At 44.4% G+C, this 14,856-nt stretch overlaps 1 protein-coding gene across 4 annotated transcripts in view; it reads right to left on the reverse strand.

Moving 5' to 3' along the window:
* Window positions 1-9,704, reverse strand: part of DGKQ (diacylglycerol kinase theta) — a 102,412-nt gene extending 92,708 nt beyond the window's left edge. For 3 of the 4 annotated variants that reach the window (XM_041120888.1, XM_030004832.2, XM_030004831.2), the window contains exon 1: window positions 9,475-9,703. In XM_041120888.1, the coding sequence (XP_040976822.1) occupies window positions 9,475-9,664 (190 nt within the window). In that variant the 5' untranslated portion in view covers window positions 9,665-9,703. Of the gene's footprint in view, window positions 1-9,474 lie in introns of all 4 variants that reach the window. The other variant, XM_041120889.1, reaches the window with a different exon arrangement.
* Window positions 9,705-14,856: the final 5,152 nt, after the last annotated feature.

Raw genomic sequence — 14,856 nt, forward strand, 5'->3', positions numbered from 1 at the left:
GAATAAGTATACTGTATCTCCATTATCTTTCCAGACTTGGGAAAAGGAAGGGGAGGAGGATTTATTTTTTAAATAATCTACTTGCTCCTCCTGAAGAAAAAGCTCATGAATGAAAAATACAATAGCTTCAAGAAATTTCAAGGCACTTGCCAGACAGGAGCTGTTCTGGAGCAAAGAGAATGTAAGAGGAACAGAGTAAGAGAGGTCAAAACCAGAACGGATTTGACGATACTTAGCTGTCTTGAAGGGTATTTTTAACATTATGGTATGTTTACCTCCTACTTCAGCCTGTTTCTGCAGAAGGATTTGGCTGGGGAGGTCTGATAGTCCCAGCTGCTGTTGGGAATAAGCAGCACTGGTTAACTTCTCTTCTTCACAAGAGAAACTACAGGCATGTAAGTCAATGGCACAGAAATCAAAACACGCAACTTTTAACTTGCTTTTGTTTTTAAGGTTACATCTCTTCTTTCACACCTCCTCATTTTGGGTCACATGCTCGGTTTCTCACTCAGCATCTTCTATTTGCAGAGTTAAGTCTCCCCAGCATCCAGACAGAGGGTTGGAACATAAAACATAATTGCAAGCACCATTCTCCTCAAGTTTCAAACTGTTCTAGGACAAAGGGGTTGTGATTACTTTTTGAAAGGGCTGCTATTACCAGCAATAACAACTCTCCAGCACTGAGCACAGAAGGCTGCTCACAGCTTACATGCACACCTGCCAGGCACAACTGTCCCAGTGTGGTACTATGCCACCAGTATATCCAATGGCATCCGTGGCCACCCAAAATTTGTGCATCAACCTGCAGAAGTGTCTTGAGAGTTTTAAATTCTCTAAATATTTGTGAATATCCAAGAAGTTTCAAATCAGCTTTTCCAGTCCTCCATATCAACACTGTTTTCAGAAGAGGTTTAACGTGAAAAAGCAGTTCTTCCTAGGTCATGCTACTCAGCCCACACCCTTGTTTCAAGTCTAAGGACTTCTTTCTATAGCAGATACATTCCAGAATTGCTAGTCCTAATCAGTTCCCCATGCTAATTTGTATGTGCGATGATTTACACTCTCTCTGGCATCCTAACCACATTCTGAAGAAAACCTTTCACCTCACAAAAGGCATTTTTTTTATCCTGAAAGAGAGCATCCACAGTCTCAAATAGGACTAGCCTTTTCACTTTGTTCAGATCCTTCCCTCATGCCCTCTTCATCCTTAGAGTAATCCTAGCAATTTCCTTGTATTATTCTGCCTCCTTTTGAAGCTCCCAACCATGCAATGATTTCAGCACTGAGGAAGTATTTCTGTTTGAAACGCTTAAGGAACTGCTTAGTGGAGTACTCCTACGCTCACTGGTTAACAAGGTGTACCAGTTCTTATCTCCACACACTGTAGAGAAAGTGCTGCAGAAAAAGCAGTCTCATTTCCTGAATTACATCATAACAAACCAAGACATTAAGATGTGTGACACATTCTGCTGAGGAGGAAGAAATGCAATGAGGAACAGAGATTTTTTTGCTATATATTCTTGCACTTAAACTGGAAGTCTTATTTCCTAGCCACTGTAATCTAATACTACCCTGCAGAACAACAGCCTGCTCCTATCTTAACACCTGAATTTCAAATCATTTGGTTTCTCCCAAGCACATCTGTTTAGCAAAGTATCCAGAATGTCTCTAGCACTCTTCCATATGTAAAACCTCCAGGGACGGATTAAATTGTGGTCAAATACAGTAATTTTTATTCTCACTATTAGTTGCTTTAGATCTTAAGCAACATTATTTTTACATAGCAAGTGGCATGACATTTATATCATACAAGTGGCATTTAAAAAGAAGGCAAGTAGGTGAGTGGTATCAGCATATTACATTCATAATCCTAAACATACTTCCAAGTAAATCACTCATATTCAATTTTAAACAGGGGAAAAGCAACAAACATATACAAATACACGTGTTCTTCAAGTGTGTATATATATGTGAATATATAAGTATGAATATATGTACACATTCATGCACACACCCACATTCTTCCACAGCCAAGCAAATAAAAGTATTTAAATAAAAACAGGAAGTGAAATTAGGGGTTGACTGTACTCTAGTGAATAACAAACTTCCACAAGTGAGACAACAGTAGGCAACAATACGGTTTAAAAGAAAGAATACTGTAGTGGCACATTTATTAAAAAAGTAGTACACTTCCACTCAGTTCCTTACCACATTGTGATATACAAATGTGAGTTTTTGCACTCTGCTTCAGAGTGTTTCCTAACAGGCTTCTCTCAAAACTGAAAGGTGCTATTAAACAAAAAGGCTTGATGTGTGGGGTAGGGAACAATAGGTGGTGATCAGCACATATTATTTTATCTTTTAGAAAGGTCTATATGCTATACACATATCCTGTTCTTTCCCCAGTGGAGCTGAGTCAAATTAAATACATGAATGTAACTTTGTCACCTGTTTACAATAGGAGTTGCAAAAGCAGTTTCGCCAACGGGATTTTCATGAGCCAGCTCAGGATGGGCCTAATGAGCAACAAGTAGCCCAGAAGGAAGACAGTTTGAGCTGATGAAATGCAGTGTTAGAAACAACTCTGGAAGAAACTAGTGACTTAACCAAAAAGCAAAGGTCATTTGGGGACAGCCTAATTCAAAGTTAATTCAAAGCTGCCACCTGAGAAAAGAGCTCCAAAATCAGTAAGAGAACCAGTTTACTATGGGATACTAAGCAGAAAAGCAACGTTATAGACAAGTTATAAAGAGCACATAATCAAAGAGGAGAAAACAGACAAGCAACAGGGACCCTGCCCACAGAGAAACCCTGGAAACAGTGCAGCAAAATTCCTTATCCCTGGACTTGGAATTCAGAACAGGAGGGGCGGGGGCAGGAATCAACAGAAACGTTCGTTGCAAACTGCCAAGAAGAGAATGAAAACTAAAAACCTTGTATATCATCCTCCATGGCACTATAAGCAGGAAATCATACCTCAAGATCAGCATCTATGCTTGGGTAATAATTGCTATAAAGCAACTCCCAATGAAAAGTGATTGTTTAATGGGGTTATTTCACATGGAAAACCCCAGGATACCATCCAACATTACCAGGAAAACAGTGAAATAAAAATAACGTTGCTACTAAAAAAAATTGCTAAACACTAAAACTGAAAGAGGACAGAGTAATCACACACAGAGATGTGTGTTGCTAAGATGCGCTACATCCCATTTTAATACAAACTTCTACAGCTATAAAGAAGGAATGCACACCATCTCTAGAGAAAGGGGAGATGTTACCAAAATGTACTGATTCCCAAAAAGGAACCAAACCTGAACCAAGGGGAAATGCACAGCTAATGCACAACAACATCACAGAAAAGAGGAACAGGCAAGTGCTTCTCCACCCATGCAGTACTAAGGTCACTTCTGATTGAAACGCTACCCAAGTTTTAAAGAAAATGCTGTTAAATGGCTCAGTAGAGTGCTTAGAAAATGTTTTATGGAGAAAGCCTTGGAGTTCAATGTCCTTTGTTTATCAGAAAGAAAGAACTAGTCAGGCATTTATCTCCCACACAACTGCAAGAAAGAATAAAAGGCTTTTTAGACCCTTAGCACAGCACTGCAAGAACTATGGTCCACCAGAAACTTACCAGAGGAACACTGAAAAATTTTGTGTGAGATGAAAAGAACCAGAGGGTATTAGCCTAGAAGATGGCTGAGGAACAGCTGAATATATTGAGTCTAAGCAACATTAGATGAAAGATCATCTAGAAAGGAAACCTGCAGAGTGCCAGCCGCAGCCACTCCACACCATGATGGATTGATGAGCACCTTCCTTATTGCTTTGGTCATTTATCACTGAGTCAGACTGAGGCAGTAACATAGATGAGATATGAAAGTGCTGTGCAAAGCCTGGTATTGGATTACTGGCTTTAGCACTTTCTGTGGTAAGTTATTTACTGCCTAATTGAGTTTCTGGACCCTGGGATAATGCTATCAACACAAAATATAGCTTCCAGCTACAAAAGCTGTGTGCATCCTCGCAAAGCTCCCTGTCCTTTCCTCTGCATCACTGATGGTGGCAATGATTATTTTCCTCCAAAGCACTGTCAGAGGCAGGCGGGGAAAAGAAAAGCGTAAATTCTCTTCAGTACAAAATGGATTATTCTTCACATCCAGACCAGCAAGTAAGTTGCATCTTTCAGTGCCAGTCAATGCCCCAAACATTCTTCCCCAACATATGTTTCAGCTTGACCAGAACGGAGCTAAGTTTCTGCATCAGGGTTTCTTTTGGAGAGTGTTTTTTGCTGGTTTTTTTTTTTTTCTTTTTTGACAGTCTTTGTGTTTGTTCGCAAGATGGATTTAGAGTTGCATAACTAAATCTGAGTTTTAAATGCAGCAAAGTCACATCAGCTCAACAACATCTCAACCACAAACTCACACTGCATCTCAATACCAAACATATTATCGTTGCACGGAAAGGCCCCACCACTGACAAGGAATCCACTAAAGAATAAAGCCAGCAACTCTTGAAAATTCAAACTGATTGTGGGATAGAAGCAAGATTTTACCTTCTTGCAGCTTTTATCTTTAGTTCAAAGTGCACCAAAAGCAAGCCAAGCATCATCAGAAGAAAGAATTTGGCTTCCTTTTGAACTGCAAGCATTAAGACTTTCTGGGGAATCTCATACATCATTCACTTCCTTCAAAACTGAGCTGAACGAAACCAGCAGGGTCAAGGATGTTCCAGCTGCCTGTCCCAACAACAGAACTAACTAGAAAGGATAAGAGTTCAAGGGGATTGCTCCTCATCCCATTATTCCCTGCTACTGTTTCCATATCCCTACAAACTCCCTGTTGGTCTAACTCCCAGCTTTAAATTAAAACACACCTTCCCTATCTGACTCCAAATAATTAGGACAGTCTTTAAATGGAGTAGACTCCATTCAAAACATGTCCAGAATATGCATCCCCAGGCCGCTGCAGAGATGCTGTCTGAACATCTTCAGGTTCTCCTGCACCAACAAGGAACAACATGGCTTGCCCATGTCTGGGACATGCCTGTATGAATCACAGCAGCTTTATGGCTGTCTTGCTAAGCCAGAGATTTATGGCATAAACATAACTCCAATTCACCATTTATATTTTATTCTGGAAAAGCTGCAGTGTTGTCAGCCAACATCTAAACCAAACAAGGAGAAACAAGGATCTCTTCATCTTGGAATAAGTTTGGAGGTTCTGCTTAGAATACAAAGCCTAAAAAAAAAACCCCAAACAAAAAACCTCCAAAACCACAAAACCAGAAAACAAGGATGCTATTTCCCAAAGTATTATGTGACTTAGTGCCTTCATATCAAGACAAGTACCCTAGCTGCTCAAATGACATTTCCTTAGTAGAAACAGACACCAAAAAGTCCCTGACAGTAGCTTCCAATAAATGTTTTAATGAAAGAAAGATAGATATATAGAGATAAATATATAAAACCTGAAAATAGCTGAACAATACTGTTAAATTTGCTAATCACCTTGCTTATTACTTACACCGCTTACATTTTACCTTTGGCAAATAAACCAAACTGAGTTCACATTAGAAAGATTTATAGCACTGTAAATATTTGTAGCCCCCAAAATGTACAGATTCACAATTTTTCCTACTTTTTTTTTTGAAGTCTTTTATGGAAAAAGAGGCAGCACTCTGAAAAGAAATGTATTTATTGGTGGTTAAAGTAAATCCCAAACTCCAAATTAAACTACCTGCTAGCTATTTTTTTAATGTATGAAATTGGTTCCTCTGTGCACTACCAATGAGAACTCAACTCTCTTTATTTCTTCTACAGACTTCATATATTTAATACTTTTCATTTTTAAGATGCACACACACGTGCACAGAAACCCAGTCACTTACACTACCTCTTCCTTGCCAAGCCTGAGGAAATTTAAACGCACTCAAAACTGAAATGACCAGGCTTTGGAAAGCAAGAGCAATGTAAGAGAGTAATTGTTCATGTTACAATCCAAACATTACTTATTCTTTCGCACACACACTTATCAAAGGAAGTGACAGCTACAAAGAGTAAAGTGGCAAGAAAAATAAAGAGTGATTTACAAAGCATTTACAGAAAACAAGGTGGGGGGGCGTGGAGCAAGAAAAAATAAACCACAGCTGCAAGCCTGGTTGACTGAGATTACAATAAATATGGGCACAAAAGCTTAATACAGTCACATCTTCAGACCCAACTGGACACTTAACCCACATAGGAAGGCTACTGCCTTCCCTGTAAAATTTCACTTATAAAAATACTTTGCCAATCTAGCAAGAGAGCTGCAATTCTCCCCAACAGTACCTCCCGTCCCGTACAAAGTGCTGGCGACAGCAGTACTGGTCCTGAACTGCAGAGGGAAGCAGTGTCTCACTTCAAAACAGAGAGATTAGATCCAGGACACTTTGTGCCTTGTACTGAGAGCATCAGAGCATCTCTTCTACATATTTTTCAGAATCCACAAGAAGAAAAGGGAAGGATCACTTATCTTGGCTTGCACTGCCAGAAATGTGTTAAGAAATCATTATACTTTCTGTATTTTTGCTACACAGCAATGTAAGCCACATAGGCATGTGCCAGTCTGCTAAGTCGTTAGTAAGTTTACTGAAAAACTCCACAGACCTGATCATTCACATGTAGAAGATGCCATTTTCCAAGGGTCAAAGGCACAAATTGTGATCAATTAAGACTCAAATCCAGGTAATTCAGGCCACAAAACTACTCAAAATAATGACAGGCAGGAGCTTTTTTTTTTTTTTCCTCCTTTCTTTAACTGATGGAGTCTTATCATCAGCATGCTCAGTTCCCTTCAAAGTTTGGAAACTTGTTTAATTCAAGACCAGCTTCAGAGAACGACAACACAAACAGCATCAGGAGACTGAACATCTGAACCCACAGATTTGGAACAGAAACCATTGCAAATTCACCTAGAAAAAGGCCACTCGATGGCTTCATTTTGAAGCCCGTAGGTGGTTTATCAAAAGGAGTCCCAGTGACAACAACATCAGCTCAGCTGCAATCAAACCCACAGTCCTAGTCTCTCTGGGGAAAACAAAAAGGAGATAGCAATTATCTACCAAGTTTTTCCAGTCTACTGCAAACACTTCCTTCACTAAAAGCCGGGTGGGTTATTTTGTTATTTTGAATCAGCCTGGTACTCCTAGAGGTCACCCTTTTATTACTTTCTGAAGAATAATAGTCAAACTCCATTAGTTAAAGCAAATGTGACAAGGAGGTAACTATTAAACTGAATTTACTTAAAATATCATTCAAGAAATCATATTAGCATTTATTAAATAACTTGGAACGAATGAGCTGCCAAGTTATACAACAAGGTACAAGGGTGTACACATGGCTGTCAACAGCAGCCACCATCAGCGAATGACCCATTGGGTATTTTTGAAATTTGTTGTTTAGCAGTTAAGTTGTTGGAAAAGACAAACATTACACTGAGCATAGCTGGCTGAAAACTGACAAATTAACAACAAAAACCCCCAGTTCTTCACCCAAAGGAGACACTGATGCGTCAGGTGACATTACAGGGCCCCCCCCCCCCCCCCCATTCTGAGTAGGGAATGTTACAGCTAATGAAGAGTATTTTTCTCATTACCCCTCACACACGCGACTTTGTTTGGGGTGGAGGTTTTGGATGTAGGTTTAAAAGAGATATCTTAACAATGCAGCTTAGAAGTTTCTCATTAGCACACCGTCGTCATTAGACAGTGCTGCTAACGATCCTTACCCGGATTTCAGCCTGAAAAGCCAAAGGGGAAAAACAATTCCAGACCACAAACTGTCAGCACAGTTTTCAAACTAGGAAAAGACCCTAAACTCAAGTTACAGCTATGCACTACCTTTACGGACATAGTATGTGAACGGAACAGAAGCGAGACATCCTGAACAAAAGCCTTCCACATTTTGTTAACGTACCAAGGCCGCGCAGCTGTTCAAGTAACAAAAGTGGCACCTGAACACCCACTTCTGTGACTCTAGTAATTTGCCTTTTTTTAAGGCAGTGATGTAATAAAAGACTGTAAAAGATTAGCTTTATGCTTTTTCACAAATTAAGAAATTTTCACTCGAGCTTGGGGCTTTTTTTTGGTGTTAGGGTAGGCAGTGACCTTCTGCTATGCAGACAGTATGATGCATCTCTCAGCAAAGTTTTAAGCAAATATAAAACCATTCTTGCAAGACTTTTTTTGCACCACAGCATGACTTCCACCCAACTTAATCCTGCACCCTCTTCACCCACGACGACGACAAAAGACAGGAGCTATTTCAAGCACTGCAGGGTACTTCTCTACACCCACGGCCTTGTTTGATACCACCTCAACAATGAGGCTCTTGTACAACACGACCCCTCCAGAAATGGTCTTGGAGATGCAACCCAAGCTGGCTGGGCTGCATACGCTCAAAAAGACATCAAGGTGTTGTTTTGGGGTTTGTTTGTTTGTTTGTTTTTTTAAGCAGGACACGCAGAGCCCCTCTTTTCCCTATAGCACCGTTTGGTTTTACTGCATCAGAACGAGCCATAATTTCATCACCTCCACGAACCTCAGCTGCCATGGGGGCTGGCAAGGAGACCTAGCAATTCCTTCTCCCCCCCCCCCCGGCATCAGGGTTTAAAAGGTTCAAACTCAACGCAGGTTGTGGCTCCTCTATGGCATCAGGCATGCCAGCAGATAAGAACACCCCTGGGATGGGTCCGCTGCGAGCCACCGGCCACCCCGGCAGGCAGCGGCTGGTGCAGGCAGGGGAGGCCGGTGGCTCGCAGCGGACCCATCCCAGGATGGGCAGGGGCAGTGCTGGATCAGGGCAAACACCTGTGCCACCAGGCAGGAGCAGGCAGTGCCATATATCCAAATTCATTTATTATTATTATTAGAATTGTATTATTATTGTTGTTAGAATTTATTGTAATTTATTACTAAAATTATTATTGTTAGTTATTATTACTGATAACATTTATTATTATTAGAATTTGTTGTTATTAATATTGGAATTACTGTTGTAATATTAGTATCACTGTTGGTTTCAGACCTTTTTATTTTTAGAATTTATTATTATTATTATTAGAATTTTTAGTATTACTGTGGTCGTTAGACTTTATTATTAGAATTTATTCCAATTACTAGAATTTTAATCATTACTGTTGTTAGATTTTTCGTAGAACGTATTCTTTTTAATACTGTACTATTTTATTATTATGAGAATTTTATTATTGTCGTTTAAGATTATTATTAGAATTTTTATTAGGAGTGGTTTTAGGAATTTTTTAGTTTCTCCTGTTCCCCGGCCCCCCACCTCGCCCAGGACGCGGCGGTCGTTCCCAGCAGGTCCCGCACGACCGACAGCCGCCCCGGCCAGCACGGCGCGGCGCCCGGCCTGCCCCCCCTGCCGGCTGCTCCACCTCCCGCCCGGCCGCCCCCCGTCCCCCGCCATCCCCTTACCCTCGCACTGGTAGCCGGCCAGCCCCCAGATGAAGTCGGTGCAGTAGTGGCAGAAGGTGGGCTTGGTGAGGGTCACCCTGCGGAAGCCGTGGCCCGGCGAGCTGCTCCCCGCCGCGGCGCGGCCCCGCCCGCCCAGCAGCGGGCTAGAGGCCGGGCTGCCGCCGCGCAGCGAGCGCGTCCCGTCCGCCATGCCCGCTCCTCGCGGCGCGGCACCGGCCGCCGCTCGCCCTCGCTTCCGCCCCAGCCGGCGGCGGCGGCGGCCGCGGCGGCGGCGGGGGCGGGCGGGGGAGGTGCCCCGTCAGGGCCTCGCCGGGCGGCGCCGCGCTGCCCCCTGCCGGCCGCGCCGCGCCGCCCGCCCTGAGGGGACGCCGGAGCCGCCCCGCCGGCTCCCCTCACGCCAGCGGCCCTCCCTCAGGGCCGCCGCCATCCCGCCGCTTTCCAGGCGTTTCTGGTCAGGTCCCGGCGTGTCCTGAGGCGTCCCCGCTCCGGCCCGGTGCGAATTACGCGCAGGGCGCCTAGGTTCAGGTGAGCGCTGGAGAAGTAGGTGGAAGGGTGTCGGAAAACGAGCTCCTCCGCACCAATCAGGCATCAGAGAGATGGGCGTACCTCGGTGCCCCGCTGCTACTGCCGCTGCATTGCAACCGGTGACAAAGCCACAGGAAGCAACGTTGAGGCAGGGAAGAAAGACCTGCTTGTGAGAAGGCCTGATCGCAAACAGGCAGCGGGTTCCGTTTGCAACTGAACACCGTGAAGCTTGAAAAGACTGCCGGTTTCTTACCGTGACATTAAACTGGACAGTTTTGCTACCACAGCCTCGTGCAATTTGGGAGTGCACGAAGTGCCATCTCAAGAAGTCTTCTGATGATGCATTGGGAGAAGAAGATGGTTTGCTGCAGATTTTGCCTTCTGCTGTCAACATCTCTGCCTTCATGTGAAAAGACAAAGGGTTCTGCCTAGCAGTCTGTCTCCTCTATAACACAATTTTTTTGTTCTTTGTGTTCACTTCACCTTCCTGTTGCTAGTTTTGAGAACACTTACACACCAGAAAGTTTCTATGTTGCTAGTCTCCTCCTCTGCCTCTGAAACGCCTCTGTTTCTTACATTAGGCAAAGTATTGTGGCTGGAGTAGGTTGGGACAAGGAAGGAGGCTCTGCCTCTGCATCTTGTTTATATAGATGTATGCTGTCCGCACCTCTATTTGTCTGATTGGGTCCTAGATATCAGCTTCGTATTAAGTGAGAATCTCCACTGAGCTGTCTGAAACAACGCCCAGGTACCTTCATTAAGCCATGAGAGACAAGAAAAGAGTAGTTCAGATTTTCATCCCTGACTGATTTATTTGTCTTTTGGTGAAAGGTTTAATAAATCATCCTGTTGTCCTGTAGACCAACACTGAAGTCCTTCTAAAATTTCTTAGCATCTTCTAGTTTCTACTAATCTTACTTTACATCTCCTTTCCCTATTGTGAATATGACCATATTTATGACCAGTTCCAAGAGAAACAGTAAAAATAACTTAGGGGACTAAAGAAAGCATGCTATGTCTTTTTATGGTTGGAGAAAGGGTGAGCAGTTAGATACAAAAGCTTTGAAATATTTCTAATTGCTCCTACAAACATGATTTAGAAAACACACCTGAGTTACTATAGAGCTTTATGGACACCCAAATATACAAGAGGATGGGGAAGAGGGAAGCAGCGTGAAATCTCTTCCCTGGAGAAGATGGTGATTAAGACAGCCAGTATGGATTTGCCAAGGGTCAGTGATGCCTGACCCACTGTCGTGGTTTCAGCCCAGCCGGTAACAAAGGACCACGCAGCCCCCTGCCGGCCGCGCCGCGCCGCCCGCCCTGAGGGGACGCCGGAGCCGCCCCGCCGGCTCCCCTCACGCCAGCGGCCCTCCCTCAGGGCCGCCGCCATCCCGCCGCTTTCCAGGCGTTTCTGGTCAGGTCCCGGCGTGTCCTGAGGCGTCCCCGCTCCGGCCCGGTGCGAATTACGCGCAGGGCGCCTAGGTTCAGGTGAGCGCTGGAGCCCCGCTCCGGTGGGATAGTGGGAAGACGGAGGAGAGAAAAGAAAAAAACAAACAAACAAACAAAAAAAACCAAACCGGAACCTCGAGGGTTGAGATAAGGGCAGTTGACTGGGACAACGCAAAAAAAGTTACAACAACAACGACGGTACTAATGAAAGAGTATACAGAAAAGAGCGATGCACAGTGCAACTGCTCACCACCCGGGACCCGACGCTCCGCCACTTCCCCCACCGAAAGTCGAGAGAGAGCAGGAGAGCCCTGCCCCTGGCCCACTCCCCATCTATATACTGGGCATGATGTCACATGGTATGGAACAGCTCCTTGGCTAGTTCAGGTCAGCTGCCCCGGCTATGCCCCCCCACCTCCCAGGTTCCTGTAAAAATTAACTCTATCCCAGCTGAACCCAGGACACACACCTTATTGCCTTCCATGACAAAATGGGTAGATCTGTGTAGGGGGGGACACCAGTGGTACCTTGACTTCAGCAGGGTTTATGACATGGTCTCCCACAATATTCTTGTATTCTCGTATTGTTTAGCAGCCTGCTGGGTTAAACCACGACACCAATCTGGAATATTATGGTCCAGCATGGGTGGACGACTAGACGGGTAAAAAACTGGTTGGATGATTGGGCTCAGTGGGTAGGGGTTAATGGGTCATACTTGAACTCTGCTTGGAGGACCATAATGGGAGGAGTACTGCAGGGGTCTCTCCTGGGACCTGTTGCATTTAGCATCTTTATCAACAATGTGGCGAAGGTGATGGAGAGCAGTTTTGTCAGGTTTGCACATGACACCAAGCTGGGGGGAACAGTCATTACATGACCATCCAGAGGGACCTGGACAGGCGGGAGAAATGAACAGACAGGCAAGTGGGGCAGCACTGTGGAAAAGGTCCTGGGTATCTGGTTGACAATGAGCTAGTATGAGCTAGCTGTGCACCCTGGCAACAATCAGGCTCAGCAGCATCCTGGGCTGTTCAGGAGCACAACTAGTAGGCTGAAAGAAGGGATTATCCCTGTTTCCTCAGCACTCATTTGAGTATTGCATCCAGTTTTGGCCCCAAATACAGGAATCACATTGACAAACTAGAACTATTTCAGTGGAGGGCCACCAGGATGGGGGCTGGAGCACTTATCCTGTGAGGAGAGTTTGAGGGAGCAGGACTTAGCCTGAAGAAGAGACAGCTTCAGGGGGACCTCATGGCAGCCCCCTAGTACCAACACAGAGGTTTTCAAGGAGATGGAGCAAGGCTTTTTACAGCAGTGCATGCTGGGAGGACAAGAGAAAAAGGGCAGAACTTCAGACAAGGTGTTCAGGCTGGATATAAGGAGAAATCTCTTCCCCTTAAAGGCAGCCAAGCAGAGAAGCATATTACATAGAGAGCTTATGCCATCTCCATCCCTGGAAGTTTTCAAGACATGACTGGATAAGCCATGACCAACGTGGTCTGACCTCATGGGTAAGCAGGCTTTGAGCAGGTCCTTCCAACCTGAATTATCCCATGATCCTATGATTCAAAACGTTACACTCAGCCATTTCAAATGTGAATGGACTTCAACACACACACACACACAAATACTATCTCTTTTAGAGATCTGGCTATGTTGTCAGTTGGTATGAGCTGATATAGTTCCTTGAGTTTTATCTCTGTGTCCACCAGGTGAGAGTGCAGACATTCACAGAGGACACCTGAATTCAGAGAGACTACAGGAACATTTAAATTCCTGTTGAAGATGGAGAAAGGGAAACTGAGACAAACAAAAGCAGTCTGTTTGCTATGCTGTCTGTTTGCCTCAACTACCACGTAGTCTGTTTCAGTGCTTTCAAACAAGCTGAGTTTGACTATATCAAAACAAAAGTTGTAACTAGATTAGAAGTGCCAGTGATTTTTTAGGTGGATATCAGTGCTGTTTGCCAGATTTGTTCTTTGGGACATTCCTCCTTGTTCAGAAGAGGAAGTCCCTTCTGTATGTGATTAGCTCATGCTGTCGTATTCTCTCCTAGGTATAGAGACCTCGTCTCTTGCTTTTCTTCAAGAACTTGTTGCAGGAGATGGCTCATAACTCCCCTGAAACAAAGACTGAGAGAAGCAGTGGTGAGAGACAAAACTTGGTAAAGATAAGGGGGGTGGGGGGCAGAGGCTCTCAGAACCTCTCTGAGGAATGTCTCAAACACTCAGAAGTACCCTGAACTGAATAATGCAGGCCTTGTGCTCAATGGACTGATAAGGATAGCCATGTGGGAGGAATAGCAAAGGATGTGGCTGGGGGAGGAAGCCCTGTGGAGACAGGATGGTTCTGCTCTGGTGCAACTTATGAAGCTTGTTAACTCTCTGTTTTCAGGGCCATCGCGTCTCATGAATGACCTTTGCCTCATTATTCACGAAATGCATATTAAAGTTGACACCCTTGCATATGCTAATGAAGATTATGGAGATCATGCTAAACATATGTGTGACTACAGCACTCATCTCTCAAGCCAAATCTCTCAATCCAAATCATGCTACACCTCACCTGGGGGCTGGGGAGGGAGGAGTGGGAGAACCTGAAATGAAGCTGCCACGGCAGCAGCAGGGCGGGTCGTATTGATACGGTGAACATAAAGGGGGAATATAGATGCCACTGAAAAGAGAAGGAAAAGGAAAGTGTGTGGAATTCCACAGAAAAGCGCTCTTATGAACCAGAATCCCCTTGTTAGCTGGACCAATGCTGGAAACATGACCAGTCATCTCTTTATCTCTCTCTTTCATGCTTTCTCTCTCTCTCCCTGCTCCCCCCCTCCCGCCCCAACCCGTTTCTCTTTTGTCTTAGAGCTGTTAAGTAATGCAAGGCGTACCTTACCCCTTGCCATAATTTGTTATATACCTAACCAATTATTGGAAAACCTAGTTTAGGACATATAGTAATCACTGTGAGAATCTAATAAATGTTTGTATACAGACCTGAGAGTTGTCTCAACTTAGTCCACACCGCTGGGGATTTGCAAATCTGAGTCACTCACCCTCCTCTTCTGAGTGGGTCATGACATTTAAATTGGTGACACGGACAGGAACCCCTTGGTGTTGGAAGGTCCTAAGGGATACTGATTCTCCATCTGATGAACACGGACAGGGAGAACTGGGAAGTGACCTCTCAGCTATAAGCTGGGAGAGGTTCGAGCGGTAGCAAGCCATGACTGCCTGGGAAATATCGGTGCTTGACTGCTCCCCAATTCTTGAGAAATTGAAGGAGTACAAGGCGTGACCTACTCCACCAGGAATCGTATGGGCCCACAATAATTGGCATAATTCAGAGGCAGTGGCAAGTTGTATCACTAACCTTGCGAAGGAGCAAAGGTTGTGGTCAGGTAAA

This window comes from Aquila chrysaetos, chromosome Z (genome assembly GCF_900496995.4).
Source record: "Aquila chrysaetos chrysaetos chromosome Z, bAquChr1.4, whole genome shotgun sequence".
NCBI lineage: Eukaryota > Metazoa > Chordata > Aves > Accipitriformes > Accipitridae > Aquila > Aquila chrysaetos.